General features: G+C 40.5%; 1 protein-coding gene across 1 annotated transcript in view; it reads left to right on the top strand.

The window, feature by feature from the left end:
• The window catches only part of map2k2a (mitogen-activated protein kinase kinase 2a), a 95,029-nt gene that overhangs the window by 64,003 nt on the left and 14,151 nt on the right, over nucleotides 1-16,875 (top strand). Inside the window, exons 5-9 of the mRNA XM_072244032.1 lie at nucleotides 3,013-3,064; nucleotides 3,968-4,092; nucleotides 4,776-4,989; nucleotides 14,025-14,089; nucleotides 15,218-15,279. Of these exons, the coding sequence (XP_072100133.1) occupies nucleotides 3,013-3,064; nucleotides 3,968-4,092; nucleotides 4,776-4,989; nucleotides 14,025-14,089; nucleotides 15,218-15,279 (518 nt within the window). The remainder of the gene's footprint in view (nucleotides 1-3,012; nucleotides 3,065-3,967; nucleotides 4,093-4,775; nucleotides 4,990-14,024; nucleotides 14,090-15,217; nucleotides 15,280-16,875) is intronic.

Genomic DNA, 16,875 nt, shown 5'->3' with positions numbered 1-16,875 from the left:
GCGGATTGGGCAGTTGTCTAATCGGTTATTGCCCCGGGGCACTAATTTGGAACCTCCTCCAATTGCTGGGTAAGTTCTGCCACTTCCCTCTGATCTCTATTCTGAGTTTCTTTACGCCCCTTATTTCTTAGATTTAGTTTTACTCCCTATACCTGATCCCTCAGGATCTCGATAAGGATGTGGGGAATTATAAGGCGGAGGGGTTGCTGAGACACGCTGGTTTGGGCCGGGGGTATCGGGACTCAAGCAGGGTCGGTATGCCAGACATAGGATCGGGATCCGGGGACCCTTTTAGCTCTCATTCACCGCACTTTTACCTTAAACCCTCCTTTCTATCTTTTTCGGCCTTTTGCTGTTTTCACTGTTGTTCTTTTTCCCTTTTTCTTCTACCATCTACCCATTCACATTCAGCTTTAAGGGTTTCCCGACTCCTAGGAGTTCCGTCAACAGCACATACCTCTATTCCTCTATCCCATGCATTATTCCTCCAACTGGCCAGTAAAGTATTATTCCATTTTACATCCACTTCATCTTTCCATTCCTTAATCAGGAATTTCCATTTCTTTCCGCAGTTCTTTTTCCAGATTAAAATAACGGCTTGTTCACATGACTCTATATCCCAAAGTTCCCCTGGGGCCAAATATTAGATCCCAAACGTTTAGTAAGTGCAAAACTTAATCTTCATAAATCATTCTCTGATTCAGGTAATTTTTCACACATACTTTGGAGGAGAGTTCCCTTTCCAGCTGTATCAAAGGCCTGTCCCATTATTGCCCTTATTATATTACCAGTTACTCTTATTTATCAAGTCAAGTTAAGTTTATTTATGTAGCACATTTAAAAACAACCCACATTGACCAGAGTGCTGTACAAAGCAAAGCAAGCAGCTAAAATCACAAATACACGAAACACAGACAAACCAACGAGGCAAACAGCTTATAGGCACAAAATACACAACACAAGGGCCTAGGTACAAGCCAAAAAAACAGCCACTGTTTATGCCACTGGGAGCCTGCCCCTCCCTTAATCAATTTCAACTGACCGTTGATATGGTCAAATCCGTCAGGTAGTGGTGGCCACCTCTCCTGACTGGGGTCCCCAGTCCCGACTCTCTCCTTAGAAACAATACAGAATACCCAATGTCACCCGCAGCCTTTAATTCTCAAAAAAACTGCTAGCCTATTTTCCGTTAATACTCGCAAAAAAACAACTCTCTGATACTCAGGAGGCCTTTCCTCCTTTATCCTGAACTCGTCTCATTAAATTTCAACTGGCCATATTTCTGTTGCCAAGGTGAGAACTTTACCGGGCTGCCAGTCTCGTACCATCTTCAAATTTCAACCGGCCATATCCTGTCACCCGCAGCAACGTAAAAGAGACAACTGCTTATCTTAAATCATGTATCCAAACGGGTCGTCTGATCCCGTCAAGGTATTGGTCTCAATGGGCGAGGGGCAAAAATGCTTGGTCAGACACAAGGAGTAGCCAGAGGTAAACTACCTTGGGGAACCTGCTACTCAATTGTGTTTGATTCAAGCCCCCTGTCACTTACTCAGCCTAGAGAGATGTTCCCTATGTTGGGATCCGAGTCACGGCACCAAATGTAAACGTAAATTTGCTGGATCAAATAACCACAGCACAAAAAGATCATTACTTTTCACCAGTTTATTTCTTCTATCTCAGCCGGCGAGTGAACTTGGTCTCATCCCTCCGGTGGTTCACTGCCTGACGTCAGAATTGTTACAAGTCATAAGGCCACCGATACAAAAGAACAATCGTTCGATAGACATCCCAGCTATTCAAATAGAGCAAAACTTAATAACTTAGATAAAAGACTCCACTGAAATTTTAATTTTAATTGATAAAAGAATGTCCTGTCTTAAGCTCCATCAGCTACCGTCTCTTAGCGAAACCAAAAGGTGTGCAAAGCCAGGAGATGTCTTTTGTGGAAAACTTAACTTTATCACTGGTTTAAGTGTTTTGTTACCCCTCAACCTTCCATAATGTGTACCTTTCTGTGCAATTCTATGCCACCTTTTAAATAAGCAACAGATGGGAGAGCTGAATGAAGAATTCTGTATAGAACTCTCCACCTTTCACCTGTCTGCACATGTTGAGTTTAGGATTTTGTGTTTAATTCCTTTGCTTTTATTTTTACATGGATATCCTTTGTGTTTTCCCGGTTATAGTTTATCCCAGCAATGGGTGGTATTTATTGCTGAAAGGGAAGGCAAGTAGAGGGGAAAGGAGTTATAGTGACAGGAACTGACCCAAGCCAAGTTGAATTGCACTGTCTACCTCTAGGAATCAGATCTGATGGATCCTATGGTGGACTGATTTACAATCTCTCCTGAAAGGGAAATGTGAATGATAGATAAAGGGTTCTCACTGATGCTTGTAATAGAAGAAGTATAGTGCCGATGGTCAACATGGAGATATGAAAGGCTGCAGATGCTGGAAATCAAAATGGAAATGTCAACTATCCATTTCCCTCCATTGCTGAGTTCCGTCTGCATTTTGTGTCTTGACCTACCATCAATTTTCCAAGAGGACTACAACCTTGTTGTAGAGCTTGGAGGCTTGCGTACTTCAGTGACTCGGAGAGCTACATTGGTTAGAGTCAGGGCCTTGTGCTTTAACTCTTGGTAGGGTCACCCATGCTAATAAGGTCAAAGGGTAGAGGCTAGACTAAGAGTGGTCCTCCAGGTTCAGGGGCTCAGCTCAGGGCCAACAACACTGACTGGTGAAAAAAAAATTGTTACGGAAACAGCAATGAAGAATCCTTCTGCATCTGTGTGTGACAGGCAGAAGAGACTGAGGACCACCTTTGCTGCCTTAAATGCCAGGGGTATAACGGGTAGTAAGGAAGTATTGCCATCAGTAGTTTGGTTTTACTGTACACCTTGAAGTACCTCACTAACATTTTTATACCAAATACAAAAAATTTAGTTGTTTTGGATAGATATGAACACAAATTGATATTTAAATATTTTAATGACATTTGTTCTGCAGGTTCTAAGAGGGTTGACATATTTAAGAGAGAAGCATCAGATAATGCACAGAGGTGAGCTGGATGAAAATAGATCCTACAATTTTGTTTGTTCATGTTACTTTATGAAATTGAGAACAAAATGCTATAGTCATGTTTATATTTCTGGTTTGGTAGTGTTACACGGCCAAAATGAGATTGCTATCCAGCCTTTTATCTGGTGGTGGTGCTGCTAGAAAGTGATTGAGCCTACATCACTGAGTGAATGTACTGAATAGCAAAGCTGGCTACAACACCCAATGGCCTAAGCTTGCTCCAATTTCTTAAGATCATGGCTGCTCTTCTACCCTAAACAATACAGGTGCAATATCACTAAAGCTCTCTGCAGAAGTGCTTCCCTTGTATTCAGTCCATCTTGTAATGAAAACTAAATTATCATCAGCGTTCATTGCTTGCTGCATCAGGGTGTTGACCTTCAGTGACTTGTGTACAAGATCCTTTTGAACATCAACACAACCTAATTTCACCATTTAACAAATGCACTGTTTTACTGTTGCAAACACCAGAGTGGGTAACCTATCATGGCACTTACATTGGATGTACTTGCTGTATTCTCACTCACGCATCCACGTGCCTGCGGTCTTTACATACTCCATACTCTCAATCCAACATAGTTCGGGATTGTTAACAGATTTAGGAATGACATTAGATCCCCTCAGCTAAATTATTGATGCAGATTGTGAACAAATGGGGTACATCCTAAATATTGGAATTGTTCCTGAGCCACCTCTGCTAAGGCATGTTGTGAACAATGCAGCAGAACACTTGGCACTCTGCTACAGTGAAGAGCTTCTGATCTGGTCAAGGCATTACTGCGTTTGAACATGGATAGTATTTTTAAAAAAGCACTGAGGGAAACAATGTGCCAAAATGTTTGTACTGTCTTGTGTTCCCTGAATTATGTTCTCTATATTTCAGATGTGAAACCATCCAACATTTTGGTTAATTCTCGTGGTGAGATAAAGCTCTGTGATTTCGGAGTAAGCGGTCAGCTCATTGACTCGATGGCAAATTCCTTTGTGGGAACGCGTTCTTACATGTCTGTAAGTCCTTGTTCATTTTCAAATTGTATACAGTTTTTTTTAATGACTAGCCATTTATAAACAAAGGAGCCTAACTGATATTTCTATTTCTAACTCCTGAATAAGAGCTAACCATTTATGTGTTGCATATACCGTCATAGTGTTTCGGTCACACAATAACAGTATTGGAGTCAGCTCAGCAGCGTAGAAGGATTGCAGTCACTCACTTTGGAATTAGTTTGTTAAGAGATCTTGTCTGTTTACATTTTTCAGTTTTAAACAGGAAAACACATTTCAAAACTAAGTTTTAAACTTTTAAATCTCACTTGTAACTCTTACTATGAGGGTCACTTAGTCTTCTAATGACTGTGTAAAAAGACAGCAATAATATGAAATTCTTTTCAATTGATATATCATTCTGTTGCATTTTAGTTCACATTTTAATAAAGCTTATCTGAGATTCTTTTTTAAAAAAGAAATTTGCAGTCCTTAACTATTCTGAACTGAATATGACTGCAGACCTAACCAATACTTAATCAGCCTCAGGACTGGCCTGAAAAGCCATTCAATTTGGTGGCATTTAGCTCTAAGTAGCAAATGCCGGTTTAGCCAGCAACATCCGCATCCATAAAAACACTTAGAAGAAAAGGTTAGTTATCTATTTAAGGTGCAAATTGCTTTACTGTACACTTGTTTCCTGGCAGCCAGAGAGACTCCAAGGCACCCATTACTCTGTGCAGTCTGATATCTGGAGTATGGGCCTTTCCTTGGTCGAGATGGCAATTGGAAGATATCCAATACCCCCTCCTGATATGAGGGAACTAGAGGCTATCTTTCAGTGTCAAGTAGTGGATGGAGCAGGAGGGGAATCACATAGCACATCACCCAGATCAAGAGCTCCAGGACGTCCCATCGGTGGTAAGTACCAGACAGCGTTGCTGTTTAAGTAATGCTTACCGTGTTATTGTTCCATTTGATTGCTTCATACACATCTCTCATCATTTTGTCAGTGCCAATCTTAGAATAACTTCGTGCCATCCAGTGCTGGATTAATTCAGGCTGACACAACTGTATTTCTAAGCTATATTGACTGTTCTGTTGGACATCTTACTGTACATGCTATTTATTACAAATTACTGTAATTTGTACATTCAGACGGAGATGTAATGTAAAGATTTTTACTCATGTATGTGAAGGATGTAAGAAATAAAGTCAATTCAATTCATTTGAAAATAATGCACCATGTTTATAAATGTTTTCTCAGCTGAGAGTTTACTTTCACCTTGATAAATTAATTACTTATGACAATCAAATCAGAAATGTAAGTGTTTGGGATAATCAGGTATTTATGAAATTAACAGTGTTATGTGTTACTTTCAATATTTCTACCACTTCAGATATTTGAAGGACTTCTCATGGGACTTGTATTCTAGGGACTCACGATGAAATTTTATTTGTAAACATATCCAGGAATAGATATTGGTTTTGTGAAGGCTCATTTCTTTTCCTAGTACTTAATTAGTAAGGTGAAAGAAAGGTTAATGGCTTTTTTATGCAATCTGTTCCTCAGATTGTTTCCCTTTCTTTTCTTCAAAACTTCCCTGACTATTAGTTGCCTTTATCTGCTCCAGAGAAGCTCCAGGCCAAACAGTCCTTAAAGCCTCCTCCACCGTTCAGTGAGGTTGTGTGTGTAAACCGATTGTTGGCATGAATTCCACTTTCCTCTCTCACCCTGCCTCTTTTTGTCCAAAAAGTCTATTGTGGACCCAAGTACACTTGTACCACAGCTGCCTAGGGTACAGAATTCCAAAGAATTGCATATGAAAATTTTGTCCCCGTGTATCTCTTTGTTTTCCGTCCTGAAACCGTTAGTGGGGAATTCCAGAACTCAGGATGATTTAAAAATAAATTTTAAAAGTTAATAAGTTTTGCAAAAACATGGGTTACTCAGTGCAATAGTTCACTTTCATAGTGCTCATACTATCAAGAGCAATTTCTTTACTGTGTTAAGCATATTAATCAGTCAGTCTTTCACTTCTCTGGCACATCTGAGTGGACAGATTACTGTCTAATTTTGAATTGTGTGTTTTCACTCTGTGGAAATGGAAGTATTTAACACACTTTTTTTGTTTATTTCAAATAGTTGTTTTAAGGTACCTGAAAATAAGATTTGGATTTGTATGGGGCCTTCATAACATCGGTACATTCTGAAATACTAAACAACCATTTTCGGTGTCACTGAGGAAAAAGGGAACAACCTAGATATCGGATTAAGCATGCCTACTTTTTTATTAATGGGGAATCTGAGATAAAAACTAGATTTCTAAGAAATTAAGAGCAACACAAAAAACTAAGGTAACTCAGCAGGTCAGTCAGCATCTATGGAGAAAGATGGCCAATCGATGTTTTGAACTAGAAAGAAAGAAGGGATTTAGCCAGTATTAAAATTTGTGGGGTAGAGGGAGGAAGGGTTGGAGCGAGAACTAGTATAGAGGGGAGATCCAGGTGGGGAAAGGGGGAAGTTATCTAAGAAATTAACTAGTTATGCTAATGTTTAGCTGCAGAAAAACATGACTTTACAAATATAAAAGAGCATCACAGTGTGTATATCCATATTGTTAAACACAATCTGGTATATCATACATCTGAATTTAAATTACTTTTTTTTTTGTATTTGTATGGCTTTTCCATTCATGAATAAGTTGGCTTCACTCTTGCAATGGTCATTATCTGGTGGTTCTGCGGTTCAAGCATTACTTCTCATTGACATGTGAGAATGATTGCCATCTCAATTTTTGTTTAGCTCCTGCTGCATACAAGCATGAACTGGTTTATTGAATGTCATAGAACCATTGGTGAACATCTCCACGCCTGACCATGGTACTGTCCTGTTTGGCATCTCATGGTTACAGCCATCTTCTGTTATGTGACTCTGCCCATGGGAGTGTTGTCCCTTGTATGACCATTGACTTCAGTTTTGCCAGATCGATCATGTAACATTTGGTCAATGCTGCTTTGATTCAAGAGAAGTGACCAGTAAAATTAAGTTGGTACTTCCTCACTGGTGCCAGTAGTCAATTCCAGGCTTAGTCACGATTTTGGACCTAAAAGCTCAATTATAGAGTGACTGCTATTGACTTTGAGGTAGCATTTGATAGAGGAAACACTGATAAAATTAGTGAATGGATACAAAGTGGAAAGCGCAATGTTAGATGGAGTCATACCACACAAAAAGACAAATGGTTATTAAAAGCTCCAGGCCATAACTGCAGGAGTTTCTCAGGATAGTATCCTTGACATAATATTCAGCACTTCAGTGACAACATTCTTCCCAACAAATCAAATATAAGGATCTTTGCTGATTATGTGCGACACAGCGGTGTAGCTAGTAGAACTGCTTCCTTAGCTTCGGTAACCCAGGTTTGCAATGTGGAATTTGCATGTTCTCCGTATTGCTGTGTGGATTTCTCTTGGGTGCTGCAGTTTTCCCTTTCACATTCCAAATACGTGTAGATTTTGAAGTTGACTCATCCTAGAGTGTAGATGAGTAGTAAAAACATGGGGGGGCGGGGTTTGATATGAATGTGGGAGAATGTTTTTTAATTGTGTGTGCACTTAATGATAGTAGAGTCAGTATTGTTTCCTTTCACTTGACTGAGTTTCTCCTCAAAAATGGCAATGTTGATACATCTGTACAAGAAAGAAGGGATTCCCAGAGTGCTTGGAACACACGGGCATGGTTTCCCGTCTGATCAGGGACAAGCGTAAAGGAAGGGAGGCCTGGTCGTACTATCGCTAGATCTTGCCAATGTGTGCAGGTCATTACCACATAAGCTGGCGGAGATTGCGCTGAACTGACATCATGTTCCAAGGAAGTTAAAGGACCTTATCCTGGACTACTACAGGAACTTCTGATTGGGAGTCTCCTCAGGAAAGATCACATCAGACTAGCAGTTCATGCTTGTATTATAATCGAATGTACAATCTTCTCCCTAACCATGAACGTGCTGGTTAAGCAACCGAAGTGGAGTTTAAAGGCCCTCTGACCAACAGCTCCCAATCAGAGCTTCATGGGTGACCTCATGGTGACAACAACATCAGTTCCAGGCAGTTGATGGATCCTCCAGGGACTAGAGAGGCTCATCACATGGGCAAGGGTCACCAGGTGTCTGGTGTTCGAGAAAGGCAGACTCTCAGGCAAGTTCTGTTTCTCCTTGGATAATATTGCTATCCCATCCATCTGAGAAACCAGTGAAGAGCCTGGGGAAGGTCTTTGACTACAGCCTAAGGGATGCAACTGTCATCCAGAAGATCACCAAGGAGTTAGAAGTCAGGCTTACCAGTGTGGACAAGTCAGGCCTACCTGGCAAGTTGAAGGACTGGATCTACCGATATGACAACTTCTCCTGAATCCCCTGGCCCATGCTGGTATATGAGGTACCCACATCAACAGTTGAGGCTCTTGGGAAGAAAAAAGATCAATGGCTACCTTCAAAGATGGCTGGGCAGCCTGAGCAGTGTTGCTCTGTACAGGAAGAGGAATAAACTGCAGCTTCTCTTCAGCATCCTAAGCAAGGAGTTCATAGTTTCCTTCGATTTCTTTGGGAGAAGGCTTGACCAGCTGCTGAAGGCAGTGGCAGAAAGTATCTCATGGCCATTAACAACACTAAGCATTCCCACCAACCCAGAAAGCCCAAAGCAGTTGTCAAAGCTGGAGACCAACCACAGCCTCAACCCAGGTCACCAGCAGGCTTGCTTGCCACGGCATCTAACTGGTATCTGAAAGTCTTATTTTGGCAAGCAATTAAAGCTCCCTGACTTCATTGCGTCATCATCACTGAGGGCTGATGTGATCATTCTGTCAGAAACCTCGAAGCAGGTGATCATGTTAGAATTGACGGTGCCTTGGGAAGACTAGTTTGCGGAGGCAGTTAATTGTTAGGAAGCCAGTACCAGCAGCTGGTAGAACAGTGCCAGAGGCAGTTGTGGAGGGCACAATGTGAGCCTTTAGAGGTGGGATGTAGAGGTTTTGTTGGCTGCTCACTGTGCAGAACCTAGTATCTCTTTAGCATTACAGGAACTGCAAAGAAATGAACCATCAAGACCGTCACGGAGGCTGCTGAGCAAACCTCTAGGTGGCTATGTATCAAGAGGTATGACCTGTGGACCAGCCTGATCAACCCTGGCTTGGTCACCTGGGCAAGAGTGTCTGATGTTGATGACCCCAGGTTATAGCACTGACCCAGTGCTTCCTACGATGTATCTCAGCAATATTGGGATGAAGGTCATTTTTCCACGTCATATGACACTGACTGCGCAATGTTCAAGCAACACACACAAAATACTGGAGGAACTCAGCAGGCCAGGCAGCATCTGTGGAAAAGAGTAAACAGTCAATATTTCGGGCTGAGACCCTTTATTAACTACTCAATGTGCAATTCCATTTGCAACTTCTCTGAAAATGAAGCATTCCATACCTGCATGCGGCACAACTAGAACACTTAGACATGAGCTAATAGGTGGCAAGTAATTTGTGGCATGTAAGTGGCAAACAATAATGACCTCCAATAACACAGAGCCCAGTTACCTACTCTTGGTATTCAATGGCACTATTGCTGAGTCCACAATCATTATAATCCTGGAGATCACATCGTCTAGAAACTCAAACGGAGCAGCTAAGTAAATACTGTGACTTTGAGAGCAGATCAGAGTATGGCTATTCTGTACCTAAACACAAAGCCTTTCCACCTTTTCGGAGGCACAATACAGGGTAACGAAGTACTGTTCACCTGTATGAACGGGTACTTCTCCAAAGACACTTGAACCTCCACAACATCCAAGACAAAGCAACCTTGCACCCTAAACGTTCATTCCTGTGTTGCCAACAGCTAGTGAGGTGTGGAGTTGTACTAACTACAAAATGCATTGCGATTACTTGCCTAAACCACTCCAACAACACCTCCCCTCAACATCCAAGGACTTGACTATTAGCTATATTGTAACTCCACCTGCAGGTTCTCCTCAATCTCACACCATCCTGGTATTTAAACATATTACCACTCTTTCACTTTCACTGGGTCAAAATCCTGGAAATCCAGCCCAAAAGCATTTTGGAAGCACCTTCACCAGGCCTGGAATGTTTGAAGAAAGCTGCTTCCTGCTGCTACAAGAGCAATCTGGGATGGGCAGTAAATGTTGGCCTTGCAAATGAGGCACACATTCTGAAGAAATGAATATATAACAAGAAACAGATTTGTACAGCTTTCCAAATTGCTGGATAGATGCCAGTGCTATAACCAGGTTGAAAGACCCTTGCTAATTTTGATGCTGAAATTTTCAAGGGAAGTTGTTTGCTTCCATGACCTTTCCGTTATCCAGTATCGTCAACTACTTTTAATACAATGTGGAATGAATTGAATTGGCAAAGACTGGCTTCAGTGATGGTGGGAGCCACAGGATAAAACAAACTTATTCTGGTTGAATGTGGTTTTTAAGTTTGTCAGCTTTGTCTTTGTTTAATTTTGGCCTTGCCTTAATTAAGGAAGAGTGTTGGTTTATTATCGTCACAAGATGCAGTGGAAAGCTTGTCTTGCATACTGTTCATAAAGATCAAATCAGGACTCAGTGCATTAAGCTAGAATAAAGTAAGACAATAACAATGCAGACTAAAGTCTAACAGGGTGCAAGATCATAACGAGGTGGATTCTGAGTCCAAAAGTCTCAATCTTATCAAACAAGAGGGCCATTCAAGAGTCTGATAACAATGGGATAGAAACTCTCCTTGAGATGGTGGTATGTACTTTCAGACTTTTATATCTGATAGCACAGGGGATAAGAGAATGTTTGGGGTGGGTAGGAGCTTTGATTATGCTGGCTACTGAGGCAGCAAGAAGTATAGACAGCTCATAGAAGGGAGGATGGAGAAGAGAATATGTTCTATGACCTGCTTCCTCCAGTTCACTGTTAATTGCCCACCGGTATTCCCATTTAGATATGGTTAGTCTGCAGAGGTTTGGTTATTTGTTAATTTGTGAGATTCCTTCTCTATTCCATGCAGATTTTGTTTAGTATGCAAATAACCCTGCATTGTGGTCTAGGCCTAATTCCAGCAGGCACTTCACCCCCGAACCATGATTACCTTGATCTTGAGGGGAGTGTGGGACTATGCTGTGCCATTTAGTTACAGATTGTGGTGGTGTATTTGTTTTTGTTGCTAATGGTCCATGCATTCTCATGAAAGCTGTTTTGAGCTACCAGATCTGTTCTGAATTTATCCCTCTTGGTACAGAGGGTGTCCATTTTTTGTTAATAGGCCTTTGACTTCACATAGTCCTGTGAAAGCGATCATGGACAGATTCCGCAGTGCTGGGTAGCTTCATGAGAAGATGAGTAGGTAGGTTTATCTCTCCCTAATTTGTTCATTACTTATCACAAACAAAATAAATTCCACTCAACTGGTAGCCCATTGCTCCTTTAGATGTATGTTTTGACTCATCTCCAGCAGTTCAGTCGGATAATCAGGATGCACAAATGCTGCTCTGTCACTGTTATCCCCAGGGCTGTGTGCTGAGCCCATTGCTGTACACCTTGCTCACACGACCAAACACACAAGTAATCACATTGAGAAGCTCGCCGATGACACAACAGTGATGGGCCTCATCGCCCGCAACGATGCAACGGCCTACAGAGAGGAGGTGGAAAAGCTTGAGGCATGGTATCAGGCAAATAACCTCTCCCTTAATATCAACAAAACAAAGGAAATGGTTAGTGACATCAGGAGAACTCACACAACTCACACCCCTCCATACATCAGGAACACGAGTGAAAAGTGTGCGCAGTTTCAGATTCCTGGAGCGCACATCTCGCGCAGCTTCTCAGTTCCAGGACACATCCTACAATCAGGAAACACCAACACCTCTGCTTTTTGAGGAAACTGAAGAGAGCTGAAATATGCAGATCCGTACTCAAACTTTTTCAGTGGAGGACATGCTGCATCACTGCATAGTATGGAAACTGCACAGCGGCAGACAAGAAGGCTCTACAAAACTGCCCAACGCATCACTGGCATCAGTTTACCTGCCATCAACAACGTGTACAGAAAGGTGTTGCAAAAAAGACCAGCAAATCATAAAGGATCCCATCCACCTTGCTCGAGGACTGTTTGCCCTACTCCTATCAGGGAGGAGGCTATGTAACATCCATGCAGGACCAACAAGCTCAAAAACAGTTTTTTTTTCCCAAGCAATAAGGCTGATCAGCACCTCCACTACTAACTCAACCCCACCACCATTATTTTATCATTTCCTGTCAAAGTCACCTTGTTAGAGACACTCCTGTGCCTAGCGTCATTTTATGGACAGACGATCAATATGTTTATAAGCTATCTCGTGTATTTATATTTATAGTTTTTTATTATTGCATTTATCTTGCTGTGTGTATTTTTGTGTGGCATTGGATCTGAAGTGACAATTATTTTGTTCTCCTTTACTGGAAATTACATGAAACAGTACGGCAAGTTGTATCAAAAACCGGGTTTGTTTAATGAAGTGACTCACCTGATGTCGTATTCATGGGTTTATTAGCTTTATTCCCAATGACTGAAACTGGAACAAAACTGGCGTGTACTGAAGAAAAGTCTTCAACCTGAGGCCTTGACTAATTGATGTTGCCTGACTTGAATATTTGTGGCAATTTTCTATTTTTATTTTAGTTACTCAATGTTTTGCTATTCTGTTTTGTGGGCTGATATTTGTATCCCCATTCATTGTTCATTTACCTGGTTTCTTCTTAAGTTGCTAATACAAGACTTCTCAGCCAAAGAGCCAGCTTTAATTTTGTGGTTTTCGAAAACCGTACCAACAAATTTAGCATTCAGTTTCTTTTTCCACTGCCAAATTGTGAGGTCTTCAAATTAGCACAATATTCCTTTGTGGTTGAAAAATGTAAAACTCCATGAACAAAAGGTCTGACACCTTAATAAAATTGTATTCTTTGGTTTATGCGGTTGGTATATTTGGTAGAATTGGTCTGACAGTAATCGCCCTATGGCTGCTGTGCAGTATTAAGCAATATTGAAGAAAGTTGCTCATTTAACATTTGAAGGTAACCTCTCTGAACATCATGCCCTTGGAAAGATTGGATCCTCCAAAGCTTTTCACTTGTTGCCTGCATTCTGACTGACAATGAGTAGAAAAGTTGCCGTTAATACAAAATGTAATTTTCTTCCCAGGACTTTGTGTTGACTTTTTTGTCCCAGAAACAAACAACATTGCAGATGGTCTCAATGTCAGAAACTGCCATTGAAGTGTACTGATCTAAATGAGCTACAGTTAAAATGCAAGGTGAAGCTGGCCGTTCATTCTCCAGTCTTTATTTGTTGAGATACAGCACGGAATGGGCCCTCCTTTGAGGCATAAAGCCAGCAACCCCCTACCAGTTAACCTACCAGCCAGTATGTCTTAGGGCTGAGAGAGGAAACCCAGGTGATCACGAGGAAAGCGTACAAACTCCTTGCAGATAATGGTGAGAATTGAACCCGGGTTGCTGCTACTGTAAAGCTTTGTGTAACACTACACTACTGTGTTGCCCCACTTTCCACTATTATTCTTCGCTTTGTGTATGTCCATATGTCTGGCTACTTCCAAAGACAGTTGGGCCCACACGCTGAAAAAATGTTGGTATGAATGTGGGGTGACAACTAGACTGTGGGGTCAGTCAAGTTTCAGACCATGGAGATGAAACGCTAACGCTTGTTTCAGTCTTTCGCCCTATAAATATTGCCTGACCTGCTGAGTATTTACTTCATATTGTTTTTAGATATCCAGGATTTTCCCTAGAAACAGCCGTAATAATTTGTTCACAGACTTGGATTTGTAACGTAGCACCACTGGTAGTTCAAAGTAAGTTTATTATCAAAGTATGTGTGTCACCATGTGCCCCTTTCTATAACACAGGGCTTGGAATGGACAGCCGACCAGCCATGGCTATTTTTGAACTTCTGGATTATATTGTTAATGAGGTTTGTACTTATTCATTATAATACAGCTTGCTTTCTACAATTGTCTAAATAAAGGATAAATGTTCTATGACCTGTAATTTGTATAAAACATCATTTCTTCTATTATAAAACAAAAACTCCATTTAAAAGCTATCATGTTAATATCTTTTTCATACTCTGCCTGATAATATGATGCATTTGCAGAATTAGACATCTGTCTCCTTGCTTTGAGAAAAAGGTCAAGTATGAAATATAATTTACCTTCATCTACGTGTATTTCTATAACTAATATATTTAACCTCTTTCCTGTGTTACTGAACAAACATTTGAAGAAAAATAACTTTTTTGTTAAAAAAAAACACACTTGTGTTTCTCAGCACCTTTTAGATTTGGATTCCTTTTCTTTCTCTTTCGTATCCCCAGTAATGCTGAGGAGTCCTGGCACAGTGGGCTGTACCAGTAGATCCATGTGCAATGCTGGCAAAACTCAGCTAATTCTTGACTTGCTACGGTGCCACGCAAGTCTGGGAATACTCTGTCCTACAAGCCAGTGAACACTAGCAACAGTCACTTTGGCTTAAAGTCTAGATAAAGTAGTAAACTGCTTTTGAAGATTTAAATCCATGTGAATCCTCTTCCTCTTATGTGATGGAACCTGACTGAATATCTCTTAAGGCAGTGCTAGGCATTCTTGATAAGGGGTGAAAGGTTACCTGAAACAATTCAGAATATAGAATAATAGCTACGGATTAATTGTGATCTTACTGAATGACAGAGTGGGCTTAAGGGGATTAACAGCCCACTCCTGCTGCATTTCACTTGTTGGTAACATAACCCTATTCTATTATTGTAACCCAATGATTAAGTACTTGGATTTTTTTTTAAAACAATCCTCTTGTTGTGACCATTCAAAGATGGAGGCTGAATCAAAGTGAGGCAGAATGCAAATATTTTTATATCAGCAATTTGCAGGTTGTCCAAAGGCAACCTCTAGAGGTGAAAAAAGTCATTAAAAAACATAATTTTAAATGGTCCTGTGAACCATTGCTGTGCAGTGATAAACTATTGTACAGAATGTCAGGTTTTAGACTATCTGTATTGAGAAAAAATTTCTGAAGCTGCTCTTTACGTTGCTACTTTTCCTTCCAGCCACCTCCTAAACTCCCCATTGGTGTATTTTCACAAGACTTTCAAGAGTTTGTAAATAAATGGTAAGTAGTTATACCCTACACCTGATGTATGATTCAGGGCAGGGAGTGTGTGGCTACACAGCTAGTGATTTTTCTGGTGTTTTCACTACTAAAGCATTTTTCTATTCCCTTTCCCTTGCTGTATTTGACAGATTATAAGAATGAGGTATTATCTACTGACTCTAGGGTTGAAAGTTAATTTGCCAATACTAAACTTATAAATTGACCTTGTGAGAATTTTTCCTCAGTCTGCACCTGGTCAAGAGAATAAGCATTTGGTTAACGTTTCTGAGAAAAGAACAACCTGTTATCTAGTCTACTATTATTGTATTATATAAAGTGAAATCTCTTAACCACCTCAGTCTGTTAAACTGGAATATCCTGATTCTAAAGTGATAGAAATTCATGTATGGATCACATTTAACCCCAGTTTTAAAACTGGAGAATTCTATCAATATGCATGATGTTAATCCCATTAATTAAGGTACAAATTCTCATAAGGTTTCCTCTGCTGTTTCGAGGTAAACAAACTGAGCAGATCTTCGTAGTTGGGCTGGTTTAAACTACGAATGTTTCCTCAAGGCCACATATTTAAGCAAAAATGCTGGAAATACTAAGTCACGGCATCTTTAGAGCAATCCTCCTTCATACCTCATCTAATTCTACAACATTTTGTTTCTTTCTAAGAGGTCAAATGTTGCTCACTCTCTCATAGGGCTCTCTGTTGCTGGAGGAAACATTCCTGGACACACTTAGCAAATTCTGCCTCATATGATGCCTTAACACTATGGCAGGCTTAGTCAACATTATGGAAGTTAAAGTGACCTCTTTAGGATAACTTAGTAAAATAATAAATGTTCACAGTTCTTTCGCCTTCCCTCATTATCACACCCTCCCTTCGGCAAACTTCCCTTTGCAACTGGGAATATATTTCATCCAGATTTGGTGTCAAGTTAATTTTAAGTATAACCAGCTTCATTATTCCATCTCCATATGGATTTTCACCCCACCCACTATTTCTACCTACTAGGAGCACTTCCTGCTGAGACTGACAGCATTGCTTTCTGTGATACCTTACCAAGGAAAACATCAAGTGTTCCAGCCTTTGCACAGCAATGGCTTTCTTCATCCATAATCTGCCCCACATCCACTATTACTAATTTCTTATCATTTGCATGTCCGTTGTATACTCTGGATTATTTGATTTTCACTTACCATTTCTGGTTGACTTTATTCAGCCTGGTTTTCACTTATCTGATATGGATCCTTCATCACTCATCTTTATTATTTTATCTTAGTCTTCATTTCCTTTGTCATCCAAACTGGCTTGGTTCCCCTACTTTTTTCCTTGAAATATAACTACATGGTTATCCGTTGCTCCGTTATACTTTTACTACTATTCTGCCTTTTCACTTTCCCCAGTCAGGTCAACATTGTGCTTTGAATTGCTCCTCATCCTTCTCCATCACTAGATCTTGTTACTGACACAATGATCATAAGGAGAAATGCGCTGTCTTGTCAGAGTTTACTGCTCTCTATTCGTTCAAGTAATCCCTATAGTGAATATATATTAGAACTGATGTGGTCATCCTTTTTAAGACGTAAGGAAAAGTGTCT

The sequence above is a fragment of the Mobula birostris genome, chromosome 26 (genome assembly GCF_030028105.1).
Source record: "Mobula birostris isolate sMobBir1 chromosome 26, sMobBir1.hap1, whole genome shotgun sequence".
Classification (NCBI taxonomy): domain Eukaryota; kingdom Metazoa; phylum Chordata; class Chondrichthyes; order Myliobatiformes; family Myliobatidae; genus Mobula; species Mobula birostris.
Note: the sequence above shows the minus strand (reverse complement) of the source record. Positions and strands in the feature narration are given on the sequence as shown.